This window comes from Physeter macrocephalus, chromosome 1, assembly GCF_002837175.3.
Source record: "Physeter macrocephalus isolate SW-GA chromosome 1, ASM283717v5, whole genome shotgun sequence".
Lineage (NCBI taxonomy): Eukaryota > Metazoa > Chordata > Mammalia > Artiodactyla > Physeteridae > Physeter > Physeter macrocephalus.
The window spans coordinates 51,668,279-51,686,647 of record NC_041214.2 but is presented as its reverse complement, the minus strand read 5'-3'; the positions used below and the strand labels follow the sequence as shown (position 1 = coordinate 51,686,647).

Here is an 18,369-nt window from a genome sequence, read left to right as displayed (position 1 = left end):
CAGCAGTTCAGAAATAATATTTTCTTAGGAAAAAAAATTTCAAATCGAAATAAGTCTACTCTGGTTTAAATAAAAACACTGCTGAAATAATCATGCATACATAGGAAAGAAGACCAATACATGTAAATTATCTTATAACTTTAGATTGACAGAAAAATAAAACCCTAAAGAACAATTGTTTTTAAAATATATTGTCCAAAATATTAACTTAAGCGGCAAGTACTCTAAAAGTTTCTTTGGCAAAAATTTAATGTCACAACAAATAAGACATAAATTTATAAAGATTTCTAATCTTAGAGGTTTTAAATGGTCATTTGCAACACAGTAGAACTGGCTGAGGAAACCTTAGAGATTATGTAGTTAAATGTATTATTCATTTTACAGAAAAGGAAGCCAGGTCTGGAGAGGTTAAGTGCCTGCCTAGTTAAGGACAGAGCCAGGATATGACCCCAGATCTCTGATTAACAGTCCAGGACTCTTTGCATGACACCAAGCTACCTTTCCTGTTTTGTTTGTTGAAAGAACATGCACTCTTCCACTAACTGCAATGGTACCATCACCTGCTTCTTACCTCTTCCTGGGACTGGTTGAATTGCTGTATCAGTTGTGCTTGTGCCAGCATTACTCTTTCCAGTTCATCTGACTTCTGTTTCATTTCCTTCCTCAAGTCCTCTGAAACTGAATCATTACTGTCAATTTCCTTCTTCAAGCGTGATTCAAATTCTGCAACCAAATTTTTAAGGTTTTCGATTTCTTTCTCCTTTAACTCAGATTCTTCAGTATATTGAATATGGGATTCATGGAGTTTTTCTTCAAGAGTAGCCACTTTCAGCCTTAGATCTTTAGTAGCACCTTCAATTAAGTCAGATATCTGTAAGATAAATCTTGCATTAGTTTATGGGTGATAATCTCTAGGTATCCACAGAATTCTTGTGGTTTTAAGAGGCTTATTCTAAATAACTGGTGTTCTGATCTAATGAAAACAAATCCTACGACATATATAGGCCTTCAAGATTTTAAAAGTTAAGACTAAAATTTTATTTTTATCAACTAAAATGGAATTGCATTAATCACTTGGGCATACTTGGAAATACATAAATCTCTGTGGCTGAACTGAGCTACCAAGGACAGCTCAAGTCTTGATCAAGTGCCTGTCTGGACTCACTTTAGGGTGGCTTTGGGACCTAGAAATGCCTGATGTTTGGGGATGCATGTAGGAGAGCACCACAGCTATAGTCTACTCAAACCATACCAGTTAAGTTTTCCTTCAATATATATTTTTTCTTTCTTGAATATGATGACTGGAGGTACCCTAGACACTACACCTTCTATAGCAGCCCTGCCCAACAGAACTTTCTGTGATGATAGAAATATTCTGCGCTGTCCTATATGGTAGCCACTAGCCACATGTGACTATTGATAGTGGTGTGCTGGTAAATGTTTAACAACAGACTCACACATACACACACAAAAGCCAGATTTATATCTAATTTCCATGGTGTGAATACTCTCACCATGGCCAATTCCAAGCTATGAAGGTGATATCACTGATCATTGAGCTGGGAAGAAATGCACATAATAGTCTCTTGCTTGTTAGTATGGGCTCTTGTGCATTTGAAACGTGGCAAACATGAGTGAGGAACTCAATTTTCAATTTTATTTAATTTTAATTGATTGAAACTTAAGTAGACACGTAAGTTACCACATTAGACAGTGCAGTTCCAGAGGATACCAGAATACTTAGAAAATATACTGCTTCTGAAGGTGGTGCCTCTAGACAAAGAGAGGAAAGAATATCTTGAGAAACTTCTCCTCAAAGTCATGAAATTCTTTAGAAGGGAAAAGATTACTTTTTTTTTCCTTAAAAAGCAAAACAAATAACAGAAAACAGACCAGGAAGAGCAAAGCTCCTTCTGATGAAACATATCCTTATTATTTATGCTATGGATATTGTCACATAAATATTAGTACAAGAAATCAGCCCATGAAGAATGGAAAACATTCATAGACCAAAGTTCCAAGGATTTTGTGAACCATTACTTAAGATTTATGTATCCAAAATTTGTTTCAAATGTTAAATTTACATTAAGAATAACTTTTACAAGAAATCTATTTACCACACTTAGTAATTTTATAAATTAAATTAATATTCCATTTTCTTCAATTAATCCAGGAAGGAAGAGGGCCACTGCTAGGTCTGAACAGTCGTTTCCTTCATCCAGAGGAGAGCTGACACTGAAACAGAGCAGGTTATCCTGGGGAGAGGAGGCTCACATAGCCACAAATATGTTTTGATATTTTTAAAAGGGAGTCAACATTTAAAAAATCAAGGGACCTCCCTGGTGGCACAGTGGTCAAGAATCCACCTGCCAATGCAGGGGACACGGGTTCGAGCCCTGGTCCAGGAAGATCCCACATGCCGCGGAGCAAATAAGCCCATGCACTGCAACTACTGAACCTGCTCTCTAGAGCCCATAAGTCACAGCTACTGAGCCTGTGTGCCACAACTCCTGAAACCTGCGCACCTAGCGCCCATGCTCTGCAACAAGAGAAGCCACTGGAATGAGAAGCCTGCACACCGCAACGAAGAGTGGCCCCTGCTCACCACAACTAGAGAAAGCCCACGCACAGCAATGAAGACCCAATGCAGCCAAAAATAAATAAGTAAATAAAGCTGAATAATATTCCTTTAAAAAAATCAAAAGAATTCACTCACAAAATCTGGACTTATGATTTCTCTTGAAAGACTGTAGCCCTGGTAAGTTGGAGCCTGCCTTTCAGCACTCCCCTGCTGATGGTCCTGAGCCACCTGGGGACTGCAACAGCAGTCACAAGGTTAGGGGAAATGGGGGGTGGGGGCAGGAGCCAGGAAGCAAGAGGCCTGTCTAGGATAGAATCTGTCCAGAAGAGAAGGGGCCTAAGGTGAGCCAGGCTACAAGTTCCCAGCACGTGCTCCATTGTCCCAAAAGGACTTCACTTAACAAAACACAAATTAAGACATAAAATTACTTTTTAAAAAATTTTTTAAGAATTCTTTTTTTGGTGTGGACCATTTTTAAAGTTTTTATTGCATTTGTTATAATATTGCTTCTGTTTTATGTTTTGATGTTTTGGCCCCAAGGCATGTGGGATCTTAGCTCCCTGACCAGGGATCCAACTCACATTTGAAGTTAAACCCCCTGCATTGGAAGGGGGAGTCTTAACCACTAGACCACCAGGGAAGTACCCCCAGAGGTAAAATTATTAAGAATTTCAAGACAGCATTTGCAGAGTGTTAAAACTGAAAGGACTTTTTGAGTGTGGGGACCTGTGGTGCTACACTCACGTGGCTGGCCCTGCTTATCGTTCCCAGTGAGCCACTATACCATACTCCCTATACACCAAAGTAGAGGCCAGTAAGTCTCATTTAAGGCTAATTTACATAGACTCTTAATGAGTTTATTCAAAAATATGATTCCACCACTGGGTCTTGGTTAATACACACACACACACACACACACACACACACACACACTCTACTCTCAGGTCTTATGAAAACAAGGGAACCTTAACGAAACCTTGTATTATATTTAGGACACATTGTTTAAGAAATTATGGGGACTTCCCTGGTGGTGCAGTGGTTAAGAATTTGCCTGCCAATGCAGGGGACATGGGTTCGATTCCTGGTCCGGGAAGATCCCACACGCCACGGAGCAACTAAGCCCGTGCGCCACAACTACTAAGACTGCACTCTAGAGCCCACGAGCCACAACTACTGAGCCCGCGTGCCTAGAGCCCATGCTCTGCAACAAGAAAAGCCACCGCAATGAGAAGCCCACGCACCGCAACAAAGAGTAGCCCCTGCTCACCGCAACTAGAGAAAGCCTGCGCGCAACAATGAAGACCCAGCATAGCCAAAAATAAATAAATAAAAAAATAAAGTTAAAATGATACTTTGAAAAAAAGAAATTATGGAGGTGTGATTACATTTAAAAAATATTTCCCTTCATTAAAAAATATTTAAAGTTGAAAATATTTGCAATTAAAGAGGATAGGCTTTAATTGTTGGTAAAATTTTAATTATATGAAACACCTCATTATCTTTTGTTGGATATTTGAGGTATTGGAACATCTAACCATGCTAATTATTAGTTATATAATTTATGCTGTTTTAAAAATAAGTTTATTTTAGTAGGAAAAAATACCATACATAGCTGGATTGTATGCTTATATAATTTATCTCAGTCATTCATTCTGGAGAATAGCCAAACCATTCTACCTACCTAAAACTAAGGCACAATGACCATGAGAAAATCTACAGGAGTTATAAATATAGTGGTGACCTTAGGGGGAAATAACCAACATCTACAGTTTCAAACCCATTAAATAATGATGAACATCATAATGACAGACCTTCATTTGTAGTTCTTCTTGTTCTTTCTTACACTTTTGGATTATTTCTTGGTGTTTTTCCTTTTCAATATCGAGTTCCAGTTTAACTTCTTTAAAGAGAAGAGCTTGCTCCTGAAATTCAACTAAATGTTGGGCTCTTTCCTTGGCGAGTTCAGCTTCAATCTAGAAAATAGCATTTAACACACAAATAGAGCCATTTTATCTTAAGATAAGTAAATTAAGCCTATTTTCAGACTCATATTTTTTCTCCCAGTTTTATTCAGATATAATTGACATACAGTGCTGTATAAGTTTAAGGTGTATGGCATAAAGATTTGACTTACATATATCCTGAAGTTATTATCACAATAAGTTTACTGAACATCCATCATCTCATATAGATACAAAATTAAAGAAATCGATTTTTTTTTCTTGTGATGAGAACTCAGGATCTAATCATTTTAAAAATTCTAATCCTAATATTAATTTTTAAATTCTAATGTTTAAAAAAAATCTGACTCAGAACTCGGGCCAGAAAAGTTGACCTTAGGTCAAATAGTGTTACATCTTCTAAGACCATCAAAACCTGTAAAATGAGTAGAGAAGTTAGTACAATATATTATAACAATTTTCAGAAATACTAAAAGCTTAATCTTCTGTACATTTATGGCATAAACTCAGTCCTTGCCAGCAACCCTATAAGGAAAAAAAAAAATTTTTGAGCCACTTACACTAAGTTCTGCTGAAAACTAAGAGTGGATACAAGGTATAAATGTCGATTTTTTTAAATGGTCCTTTCTTGATAGAGATCAGACAGTTTTGGGGTCAAAGATTATCATTTTAATGTGATTGAGGCCAGAAGGCTGATTGAAGGAAAACATAGTCAGTGATGCCCGTATCCAGATTTTGACTCACATAGAATCACGGTGCTGGAAGGGACCTTAGAAATCCCCTAGTTCATTTTCTCAAGCTTCCATGAATTGTGGAAGAAGAAACAAAGGTTTTGGATTGAGTTTAAATCCTGGCTCTAAATCCTGGCTCTGCCACTCTAGTTGTGTGATCTTAAATTGTGACTGTAACCTCTCCTGATGTGGTTATAACTAATTCCCTTGGGGGTCATTATGAGGACTAAATGAGATGAAACATCTGTGTAAAGCTCTTGCACAAGCAGGAATTCAATAGTCAGTGGAGATTACTTCTACATCCTGACTTCAGTCTCTACCATGGAATTTGCACCAAATCATTGTCTGCTCTGTGCCTCACCACCACCAGAAACCATAATTCACTCCTTCCCCAGCAGGCGTTTCCATTTTCAGACAGCGCTCAGCATTAGGAAGTTTTTCCTTTAGTTGAGCCAACATCTCTCTCCCCGTGGTTTTTAACCATTGGTTTTGGCTCTGTCTACTGGAGCAAGAGAACAAATCTATGAGTCCTGGAGTCATTTAGGCCTGGGAGACTATATAGTGGAGTAGAGAAGGGATCCCAGTGACAGGCCTGCTCGGGATTTACATTGTGCCATGATTATAAATTCTAAGAGGGAGTAAATGCCAGATAACTTGGGAGAAAAACCGTCAAACATGACTTACTGTGACTGTGATTCTCAGGCCACTAAGAGGAGAAGGAGAGAGGTCGACCTGAATTTCTCAAGGGGATACTGAAACTAGGGTACCAGGAAACAGAAAGTTTGCTAAGAAAGTTTGCAGGAAGCCATTTAAATTACATAAAATCCACATAGAAGACTAGCCCCAGTGTGGAGTCTGTGGGATTTATTGCACTGGGTATAGGACTGATCATTTGCCTCAAGGCAAAACAGTTATGTTTATACTCAATGCACGGAGTTATTTTGGTTCTCTCAAAATAAATTTCTGGATTGTTTGGGGGAAAGGATACCGATAATCATTTAGGAACATGATAGAACTGTTCAGGTGTGTTGCTAGCAGATTACAAAAGACAAGGAGAGCCTCAGGGCCCTCAGAAAAAAGAGCAGATGTTCTTCTGAATTCCAGGTACTTGTGTTCACTTGCCTCCTGGTAGTCATTTAGATACATCACAGGTGTCTCAAAAAAACTGTCTGAACCAGAGATCTTGATACAATCCCCTCCCCACCTGTTCCTTCCTCAATACTCCCCATCTCAGGACACAGTACCACATCACCCATCGAGTTATTCAAGTCAGTAACTGGGGTAATCACCTTTCACACTTCTGTCCCCCTTACCCTCCACACCTAATCCAGCACCAAGTCCTGTTCATTTTTTCTCCAAAAGATGCATCAAATCCATCCATTTCTCTACACCTCTACTTCCACCACCCTAGTTGTGGTCACCACCACCTCCTGAGTGGCCTCCTTACTTCTATTCCTGCCTCTCTCCAACACCTGATACACAGCAGAGTGTTCTTCACAGAGTATAAATTGGATTATTTTATTCCTTCTTAGTGGTTTTTCAATGCATTAGTATAAAATCCAAACTCCCATACATGATCTTCTACAGGACCACCATCAGCCCATATGACACCTTTGTGTAAATCAACAAAGCATGCCTTCCTTAGATGAACACAGCCTTGGGCAGGGCACAAGACTTGGTGAGCAGAGCCCAGGCCAGATTCCAGCTCCCTTCTCTCCCTTGGCCTGTGCTATTAGTCACGATGCAACCTGAACACCATGTATGGCGGCCCTGGACTTCTCCAACCTGACTTTTACTGCTTTTCCCATTTGATTACTGTGCTCCAGCCACACTGGAATAGATAAGTCAAGAACACATGAAAGGCGGAATTCAAATGCAAAACTTTCGGAAAATTTCGAGTTAATAGCCCACAAGATACCATGACACTATTTTTAAAAAAAGAGTAAACAAACATTTTTTGAGAAACTCAAGAAAAATTTGTGCTGAGGTACTAAAATATCAAGTGTTCAAAATTGTGTGGTTAATTGGTAGAGCCAAAGAGTTATTTTAGGATAAAAACACATAGTTCAAAATATGGATTCAAATTTAGAGAACAAGGATGTACATAAACTATGTGGGACAGGACAAACTAAATTAGATGACAGAAGGACTTGAGAAGAACTTTTAAAAACAGAAGTTCTTTAAATTTATTATGGGGAAGAGGCCACTTAGCAAATCAGCAGAGTCCCTTGATGAAGAGGGAACAAAGGAAGCGTTCAAGGAAGGAAAGGTTGTGGCTGACTGGTTGAATGAGAAGAATGTTCTGTTCTACCTGAGTCAGGAAGAAAGGAGATCTTCTTGCCCCTGAACTGTTCCTTGGAATGAACTAGTGTAGGTAAGGGGAAGGGGAAAAAGGAAGGAATAGATGGAGGGTGGGAAAGAAAAACACTGTAGATAAAACGAAGAGTGATTTACTATTACTGATTTGATTTTTAATTTGCACAACCTGAGAAAGAGAAGCAAAGTGATGAGCTTCAGGTGGGATTTCTAAACATTTAAGGAAGCTGCAGTGGGAAGCCAAAAGCCATCTGAATGTGTTGACTCCGTAGCACAGAGAGATGACACTACTGGTTCCTTCATGATCTGAAGAGTCTGAACAAAGTGATGAGCCCACAAACAATGATTTGCTTAAGCTGGTATATTGTCATTGAAAAGATGAATTCATAAAAATTGTCATGTTTACATTTTTGACATGTTGATAAGAGCTGTTTGTTTAAAATATCTTAGATGGCAGGACTTATGTTTATGAAAAATAAATGAATTAGGTGATGGTGCACACATATATTATGAACTGCTTTAGAAAATAACTAATGGTAGTTTTGAAAATCATGAAAATATTCTAATCTCTAAAAAACAGCATGAATAATATATGAGTTCAAGAGTTACACAAAGTAAAATCAATTATTGTCTGTGTACACATTCCAGATTTTAATTCATCCATATCTTCCTCTAGCTCAAACTCTGTCTCCTCCCTGAAGGCCTTCTGATGACTCCCGAGCATTCTGAGTATGTTGTTTTTTAATTCCTTTTGTATTTGTTGTTGAAATGCATAATTAGAGTTTTATAATATTTGTGTCTAATACTAGTGTGCAAAATGCTATCTTTCCACTAATTATTTTCCAAGTGAGATCTTTGTCGTTGATTTTGATATCATTTTCTAACTGTTCATGGAGCCAAACACCAAATATAATCACTTATTACTTTGATGATCCCTTTAAAACCAAGGGAGTTTCTGATGTCAAACTAGAAATCAGACCACTTGTTTATATTTGATGTACATATATCATTAAACAAAATATATCTCCTAAAAATAAATTATTATACTATTTTCTAAAAGTTTAAAAACAAATACTGGTTGAAAACTAAATGCTTCAGATTATTTCTAAATTAACCACTGAATAAATACATTATAAAAGTAGATGACTATTCAAATACTAGGCTTTGTATTGTAGTAAAAAAATACGAATGCTAAGGAATCAGACTATGCACAGAAGTCCTACCAAGAACTGAGTAAACTGAGGGCGGAAGGAGAGAATGTTCACCAAGTAAATTAAACAGGCTAGGTGGTATGGTACAGGGACCTTTTCATCTACTAAATCATTTAATTCTTACAACAACCCTGGAAAGAACATACAATAATTATTATTCCCACTGTCTACAGTAAGAAATAGTCTCAGAGAAATTAAGTGCCTTCACAAAGATCTTAGAGCTACTATGAGGTGGAGAGGGCTGCACACTCAGGTGTCTCTGGTGGACTCCATAGCTCAGCGTGGTGAGTTTTTCCACACAGCTGTCTCCCTACACATCTACATGGCATAGTGGTTAAGGGCATGGACTTGGTATTTGTTTAGTTTCAAAATATTGGGGGATTTTTTTCCAGATAACTTTCTGTTAATGAATTCTAATTTGATTCCATTGTGGTTAGAGAAAATACTTTGTATGACTTGAATCCTTTTAAATTTATTGAGACATATTTACTCCCAGTATATGATCTACTTTAATAAATGTCCCATGCGCACTTGAGAAGAAAGTGTATTCTGCTGTTAAATGGAGAATTCTATACATATCAATTAGATCATATTTGGTAATAGTGTTTACTGTATCTCTTCAAAATAAATTATTATACCATTTTCCATAGTTTATATCCTTAATGAATTTTCTGGATATTTTTCTATCCATTATCGAGAGAGGGCTATTGACATCTCTGACTCTAATTATAGATTTGTCTATTTCTCCTTGCAGTTCTATCATTTTTTGCTTAATTTTTAAGTTCTGTTACTAGGTGAAAAACCATTTAGGATTATTATGTCTTCTTGGTGAACCAATCCCTTTATCATTATGAAATGACCTTCTTTATCTTTGGTAATATTCTAAATATTCTGATTTCTTTCTCTGAAATCTATTTTGATTGTAATGTAGCTACTTTAGCTTCTTTTGATTTATTCTAGCATATCTTTTTTCCATCCATTACTTTTAACCTATTTTTAAAAATATTTCTTTATATAAAAGTATATTTCTTATAGGCAACATATAGTAGAGTCTTGCATTTTTATCCAACATGACAATCTCTGTCTTTTGTGTGTGTGTGTGTGTGTGTGTGTGTGTGTGTGTGTTACGTGGGCCTCTCACTGTTGTGGCCTCTCCCGTTGTGCAGCACAGGCTTAGCGGCCATTGGCTCACGGGCCTAGCCGCTCCTCGGCATGTGGGATTTTCCCGGACCAGGGCACGAACCCGTGTCCCCTGCATCGGCAGGCGGACTCTCAACCACTGCGCCACAAGGGAAGCCCAATCTCTGTCTTTTAATGGGGGTATTTAGACTAGGGCTTGGCAAACCGTGGTCCACAGACTAAATTCAGCCATGACCATTTATTTGCATATCATCTATGGCTGCTTTTAAGCTACAATGGTGGAGTGGAGTGGTTGCAAGAGAGGCTGTATGTTCCACAAACCAAAAATATTTTATTTGCTAACTGGACCTTTATAGAAAAAGTTTGCTGACCCTGGTTTGGACCATTTATATTTCATTTGACTATTGATATGATTAGCTTTAAATCTATCTTGCTATGCATTTTCTATTTGGCTCATCTCATTTTTTTCCCCTCTTTTTCTGTCTTCTTTTGGATTATTTTTTAAATTCAATTTTATCTCCTTTGCTGGTTTATTAGCTGTAACTCTTTGTTTTTCTATTTTTGTGGTTGGTTTAGAGTTTATAGAATACATTTTTAACTTATTGCAATCTATCTTCTTGTGATATATCACTTCATATATTGTATAAGAATCTAAATATTCTCACCACCACTACCAAAACAACAAAGGTAATTATGTGAAGTGAAGGATATGTTAACTCACCCTATTGTAGTAATTATTTTGCAACATATATATGTGTGTGTCAGATCATCATGTTGTACATACTAAACTTACAGTGTCACATGTCAATTATATCTCTATAAGGCTGGAGGAAAAAGGGGGCTGTGATGGTTGGTTGATGGATAAAACTAAAATGAAAGGACCCCTTCTTCCCTTCCTTAGATCTCCTGCCATTGTTCCGTACTCACCAACCCCAACCAAAAGTCAGAGGGTCCAGGAACTATTACTTTCATTCATTCACTTCAGGCTTTGGGGATAGAAAGCAGGGTTTCAAGGGTGTAGAGTGGCCAGAGTGGGGCAAATGAAAGGAATCTGGCTCAACCCATGAGGCAGATGGAGAAATTCTTAGAGAAGGGTAATCTGCCAGGAAGGTACCCCCAGAAGGGTCCACTGTATTTCCCAGCTCATTGTCAGTTTGCCTACCCATTGCCCTATCTCTTGGCCCATCTTTTAACTGGAAACTTCAGGGAATATTTGTTATTTTCTTTTCTTTTTTTTTTAGGGATTCATTCTTCCTCTATCGTCAGTCAATATGGTTGGGTGGGAATCTGTCCTGCAAGGGTGAGCATGTGACCCAGGTCTGAATGAATCAACATGCCCAGTCTTGCCAGCTGTGGTGATTGGTCCAAGACTAAGCACATGATTCAGTTAGAATCTGACAACCACAGTGAGTTTTTTGCTAAGAATGCAGAAAAGAGACGGGAGGAGCAACTGTTCCCTTTTTGCCATCAGGAGGGACAACTCTGAGTCTGAAAATGAAACCAATCTGGCAGAAAACCAGCTTGACAGCCCTGAATCCAGCAGTGCCTGAAGGTAGCCCACCACTGAACTTTGCAGTTACGAGAGCCAATAAATTATATTTTCACTTAAAAGAAGAAAAAAAAGAATTTCACGATAGTATACTTCCATCTTTCCCTTCCCAGCTATTGTGATATTGTTGTCATATATTTTGCTTCTACATGTTATAAATCTCATATTAGATTATTAATATTTTTGTTTAAATAGTCCATTATAATTTAAAGAAATTTAAATGATAAAAATATCATATTTATCCACATTGTTACCAATTCTGGTGTTCTACATTCCTTTGTATAGATCCATATTTCCATCTGGTATAATTTTCCTTCTGAATAAAGGACTTCTTTTAACATTTCTTATAGTGTGGATGTGCTGGTGATACATTTTTTTCTGGTTTTTTCATTCTGAAAAGATCTTTATTTCACCCTCATGTTTGAAAAATATTTTCACTTTGTATAGAATTCTAAGTTGACAGCTCCCACCACCACCCCCTCACCCCTGCCCCACCCTTCTTCTTTCAATACTTTCTGTCCCACTGTCTTCTTGCTTATATTGTTTATGATAAAAAAAAAATCTGCTCTCATCCTTATCTTTGTTCCTCATATATGTCTTTTATTCTCTGATTGCTTTTGAGATTTTCTTTTTATTAATATTTTTGAGCAATTGGATTATAATGTTTGAGGTGTGCTGAGCTTCTTTAATATGCTTGAGGTTTGCTGAGCTTCTTGAATCCGTGGGTTTATAGTTTTCATCAAATTTTGTTTTTTTTAGCTGTTATTTCTTCAAATATTTTTTCTGTCCTCTCTTTCCTGTCCTTTGAGGAGTCCAATTATACATATATTAGGCCACTTGAATTTGTCTCACAGCTCACTGATGCCCTTTTTTTGTTCTGAGTCTCTTTTCTATTTTATTTCATTGCGTAGTTTCTATTGCTGTGTCTTCAATTTAACTAATCTCTTCTTCTGGAATGTTTAATCTGCCATTAATCCCATCCAGTATACTTTTCATCTCAGACAATTGTAGTTTTCATCTCTATAAATTCAGTTTAGGTCTTTTTTATATCTTCCACATCTCTGCTTAACATGGTCAATTTTTCCTCTAGTTTTTGGACATATGGAATACAGTTATCATAACTGTTTTAATGTCCTTGCCTGCTAATTCTAACATCTGTGCCTTTCTGAGTCAATTTTTATTTGTTGATTTTTCTTCTCATTATGAGTCCTATTTTCCTGTTTCCATGTAGGGCAATTTTTGATTGGATGCTAGACATTGTGAATTTTATCTTGTTAAATGCTGGATATTTTTGTATTCTTATAAATATTCTTGAATTCTCTTCTGGGTTGTAGTTAAGTTTCTTGGAATCAGCTTGATTTTTTTTAATGCCTTCCTTTTAAAATTTGTTGAGCAGGACCAGCTCAGCATTTAGTCTAGGGCTAATTATTCCCTACTACTGATGCAAGACCCTTCTGAGAACTCTACCTAGTGCCCTATGAATTATAGGTTTTCCAGTCTGGCTGGTGAGAAAAGGCATTATTATTGGCCTTGTGTAAGCATTTGGTACTCTTATCTCTGATCCTTTCAGATGGTCTCCCTTGCTCTGGGTAGTTTCCCCATTTATATGCACTGAGCATACATATAATTAATGGGGATTCTTTGTAGACATCCAATATTCTTTCTCTGTGCAGCTGTCTCCTGAGAACACTATCCTGTGAATTCTAGCCACTTAGATTCCCTGGACTCTTCATAAGGTCTCCTCAACTCAGAGAATCTGCCAAACTCCACCTGGATTCCCACTCCCTGTACCATGGCCTTAAATTTATTTCAAGGCACTAAGTTAGGCACAGGGGTTATCTTGTTTGTCTCTTATCTCCAAGAATCACTGTCCTTCATTGCCTGATGTCCAGTGTCTTGAAACCATTGTTTCTATCTTTTCTCCAGTGTTTTAGTTGTTTCAGGAAGGAGGGTAAATCTGGTTCCTGTTAGTCCAACTAAGCCAAATACAGACATTTTGGACTTTGTATTAGCTCTCATTTTTGAAGGGGGTGGGGGTGTTGTATCAGTTCTCATTTCCTGGCTATATAACCTTGGCAAATTACCTAACTTCTCTGAGCTTTATTTTTTTCCATGTGCAAACGGGAATAATAATGTTAGAATGATTAAAATTATATTGATGAAAAGCATTTAGCACAAGGCTTGGCATATAGTAAACACTCTAATAATAGACTATTTTTATTATGTAGATTAAGGGTTTAAATCAGATGATCTTTGCAGGCTATTCCAGACCTAAAATTTTATGATTTTATTAATTCAATTTTGAAAATTACATGGCATAATTTTAAAAATTAAAGTGTACCCTCAATATTCATTTTAACCATACATTAATTACACATAAATGAAAACTGATATTTTTTAAATGATGACTTTATCTCTGTCAAATTGTATTTTACAAGTTGTCTTTTTTAATTCCATTAACAGTACACTGAGGTACATTAGGAATTATTAGGCCATTTGGATCTTCCATTTTAAAGAAGAATTTGAGATTTTTTTTGCCTCACCCTTCAATGCTGGAATTATTTCTTGAAGTAAACTTTTTCTACCTGAGTTTTCACTATCAATCCATTTGCTTAGTCAGGAAGTAAGGTTTTGTTTGTTTTAACTACTGGTTTCTCAAAATGCTATGTACTGTTTAAAATGAGGTCAATAGTATAATTCTAAGATGTTCCATAATGTGATATCTTAGTAATAATCTAAGAAAATATTTGGTTGGAATTTGTTTATGGCACTATAAAGTGATAGTCAATAGGTGACTATCACTTATTGTAAGCAGTCTGGCTGTGGGAAATTTTTAAATTACAACATTTTAACTGAAAAGTAACAACACTGCATTTGGAACCAATTTAAAATGTTCAGCATGCACATTAATTTGCTTTCTTCACATCAAAGCAATACTTGAAATAAACAAAAATCCATGATAATTAGTAAATACTCAGTTATTTTAAAATGTGCCATCCTTGTTGCATAGCAACTATTGATTCTATTATGTGCTTTTTACATACTCTAAAATAATTAAGCAAGGGCATAAATTGCTATCTACTTTTTTTGACTGTTAAAAGCATTTAAGTTATGAAGTTTATTCTAATATGTGTATTATACATTTGTAAAGGGAACATTTCATTCCTATGCAAAGGCACAATGACCCAAGAAAGAGATGACAATGTCATATTAGCGATTCTCCTTTCTCATGAGAGTACTTTCAGGGAAATTTTAATTCATAGTCTCAATAACTAACACAGCCAAGCATAATTATCATTCGTTGGCTTTACTGGTCTGGATCTTGATTTACTGCTAAGCTAAATTACAAGATTTATTAACAAAAAGTCATGTCCTCTCAAAAGAATGAAATGTCCATTTATATTAAAGAAAATTACACAGGCCAAAATACATCTATGATATAATTAATTTATTAGAAAGATATCATGGTTTTAATAAGAACTTAGATAATCTCGCATATGTTTATTTTCATCAACAAATTAACTAAGCATAAAGCAAGAACATATAGTTTTATATGGTCAGATGCTAACACTAACTTGGTCTGCATGCTTTGTTAGCATCTCAGGGATAGGGCACAGTAAGCAGCAGTACTAGAGTGGATCATGAATGCAGAGACTTCTCTTCCAGTGGATTATATCTGAAGGTCATTGGTGGGGTGTGACCAAAGAGATGAGGAACTTCTACATAAGCAAAGGCAGGAAAGTTCATTTTGTCAATCTAAGAGGAGCTCAGGAGTTTGAGGGAAAGGAATGATCTGTGAATCTCCATCTGCATTTCACTAATTCCATCAGTGAACTTTCTTTTATTTTTTCAAATATTTATTTATTATTTATTTATTTTATTTCTTTTTGGCTGCGTCGGGTCTTAGTTGTGGCACGCAGCATCTTTTTTGAGGCATGCGGATCTTCATTGTGGTGTGCGGGCTTCTCTCTAGTTGTGGCATGCAGGTTTTCTCTTCTCTAGTTGTGGTGCGCAGGCTCCAGGGCGCATGGGCTCTGTAGTTGTGGTGCATGGGCTCCAGAGCGTGTGGGCTCTGTAGTTTGTGGCAAGAGGGCTCTACTTGAGGCATGTGAGCTCAGTAGTTGTGGCATGTGGGCTTAGTTGCCCCGCAGCACGTGGGATCTTAGTTCCCCGACCAGGGATCGAACCCACATCCCCCTGCATTGTAAGGTGGATTCTTTACCACTGGACCACCAGGGAAGTACCCATCAGTGAAATTTCTGACTCAAAAGATGGGATGTTTATAATATCTCTTTATACATATTGCCAGCATGCCCTCCAAAAGGTTGTGTAATTTCCAGTCCCTTAAAGAGTAAGAATGAAAGACTATCTCACTAGACCTTCACCACAAGACAAAGTTGAAGCAGTAAAAAATAATCTCTCCTTGCTTTAATTTGAATTTTTTGGATTGCTAGATAGGTGGATCATCTTTTCATATTTTTAAACATGGATTGGTAAGGGTAGGGGAAGTGAATAAGGATAGACTAACCAACTGAGTACACCAAGGCTAAAAAATATAGAAGTGTGGGCTTTAGAGAAGAAGGAGAAGAAAAAGCCTATGCTGGAGGTTCCAAGTCAAGATGGTGGTGTGGAAAGATACAGAGTTCGCATCTCCCCACAGCTAGGGTGCCTGCCGGATGCTGGTGGTGGACCCTGACGCCCAGGGAGATGGGAAGAACCCCCAAGCACACAGGTAGGATGTGGGGAGACTGAGGGGGGAGGAGAAGTGGAGCCTGGACAGGACTGGCACCCCTGAGGGGTGACTGAGAGGCAGGAGGGGAAGGGGTTCCCATGCCTGGAGGGACCCTCAGGGGCTCAGATCAGAGGGGGAGCAGGCTCAGCATTTCCCCTGCCCAATCAGCCGGGGAAGTCTGCCCGGATCTCGGGCTGGGTCCTACATGCTCAGTGGTCCCCTCCAGGCCAGGTTGGTCCTGGGGGCATAGGAGGAAGGCCAGGAGAGAACAGGAGAGGCAGTTGAGAGGGGCCCTCCAGGACCGGAGGATCAGGAAATGAGCAGAGGATGTTTGCCCCACCCACTCGGGCACTGGGAGTCTGCTGAGCTCCCAGGCTGGTCCCACGCCCTTCAAAGCCCCCTCCAGGCCACGTGGGTCCTGGGGGCATAGGAAGGAGGGTGGGGAGATCAGGAGAGGCAGGTGAGAGGGGACCTCCAGACTGGAGGAGCAGTAGAGGAGCAGAGGGCATTTGCCTCACCCACTGCAGACCAGGAAGCCTGCTGGGTTTCCAGATGGGCCCCCCCCCCACCCTCTGAGACCAGAGGCAGGAGGCATGCCTGGGGCCCTTCTGTTCTGTTGAGCCTAAGCCCCCCCTCCCACAACACCCCCCAACCCCCCCACTGCCTTTTCCAGCTCTTTGGGTCCTAAGCATAGGGCCCGCCCACTGCCCAAACTTCACCCCTGCTTAGGCCCCGCCCTCCACAGCCAAGGCCTTTTCCACTTTTTTTTTCCTCCTCCTCTTTTTTACTATTGTGGTTCTGTTTTACCTCCAGTGGTTGTTTCATCTATATTTTTATTTTTATATTTTTTCTAACATAGCTGTTAGTTTCCTATTCTAATTTTAGTTTTTACTTTGTTATTGTTCTCCTTCTTTTTTTTTTTGCTGTCCTGCATGGCTTGCGGGATCATGGTTCACGAGCCAGGAGTCGGCCTGAGCTCCCGTGGTGGGAGCACTGAGTCCAAACCACTGGACTAAAAGAGAATCTCATATCCCAGGGAATATTCATCGGAGTAAGGTCTCCCAGAGGTCCTCATCACAGCACCAAGACCCAGCTCTACCCAACAGTCTAGAAACTGCAGTGTTGGAAGCCACAGGCCAAACAACCAGTAAGACAGGAACATAATCCCATTCATTAAAAAAAAGAAAAAAAAGTGAGACAGCAAAAAAATATGTCACAGAAGAAGGAGCAAGGTAAAAACCTACAAGAGAGAATAAACGAAGAGGAAACAGGCAATCTACCTGAAAAAGAATTCAGAGTAATGATAGTAAAGATGATCCAGAATCTCAGCAATAGAATGGAAGCACAGATTGAGAAAATACAAGAGATGTTTAACAAAGATCTAGAAGAACTAAAGAACAAACAAACAAAGATGAACAACAAAATAACTGAAATGAAAAATACACCAGAAGGAATCAATAACAGAATAACTGAGGCAGAAGAACGAATACTTGTGTTGGAAGACAAAATGGTGGAAATAACTGCTGAGGAGCAGAATAAAGACAAAAAAAGATAAGAATTGAAGACAATCTCAGAGACCTCTGGGACAACACTACATGTACCAACATTCAAATTATAGGGGTCCCAGAAGAAGAAGAGAAAAAGAAAGGGTCTGAGAAAACATAAGAGATTATAGAGCAAAACTTCCCTAACATGGGAAAGGAAAGAGTCACCCAAGTCAGGAAGCACAGGGAGTCCCATACAGGATAAACCGTAGGAGAAACACACCAAGACACATATTAATCAAACTAACAAAAATGAAATTCAAAGAAAAAAAATTAAAAGCAGCAAGGGAAAAGCAAAAAATAACATACAAAGGAATCCCCATAAGGTTATCAGCTGATTTTTCAGGAGAAACTCTGCAGGCCACAAGGGAGTGGCAGGATATACTTAAAGTGATGAAAGAGGAAAACCTACAACCATACTCAGCAAGGATCTCATTCAGATTCAATGGAGAAATCAAAAGCTTTACAGACAGGCAAAAGCTAAGAGAATTCAGGACCACCAAATCAGCTTTACAACAAAGGCTAAAGAAACTTCTCTAGGCGGGAAACACAAGAGAAGAAAAAGACCCACAAAAACAAACCCCAAACAATTAAGAAAATGGTA

The 18,369-nt window shown here is 38.3% G+C and overlaps 1 protein-coding gene across 1 annotated transcript in view; it reads right to left on the bottom strand.

Annotated features, from left to right (window-relative positions):
• The window catches only part of LEKR1 (leucine, glutamate and lysine rich 1), a 429,075-nt gene that overhangs the window by 15,270 nt on the left and 395,436 nt on the right, over window positions 1–18,369 (bottom strand). Inside the window, 2 exon segments of the mRNA XM_055081297.1 lie at window positions 572–871; window positions 4,393–4,554. Coding sequence (XP_054937272.1) covers window positions 572–871; window positions 4,393–4,554 — 462 coding nt within the window.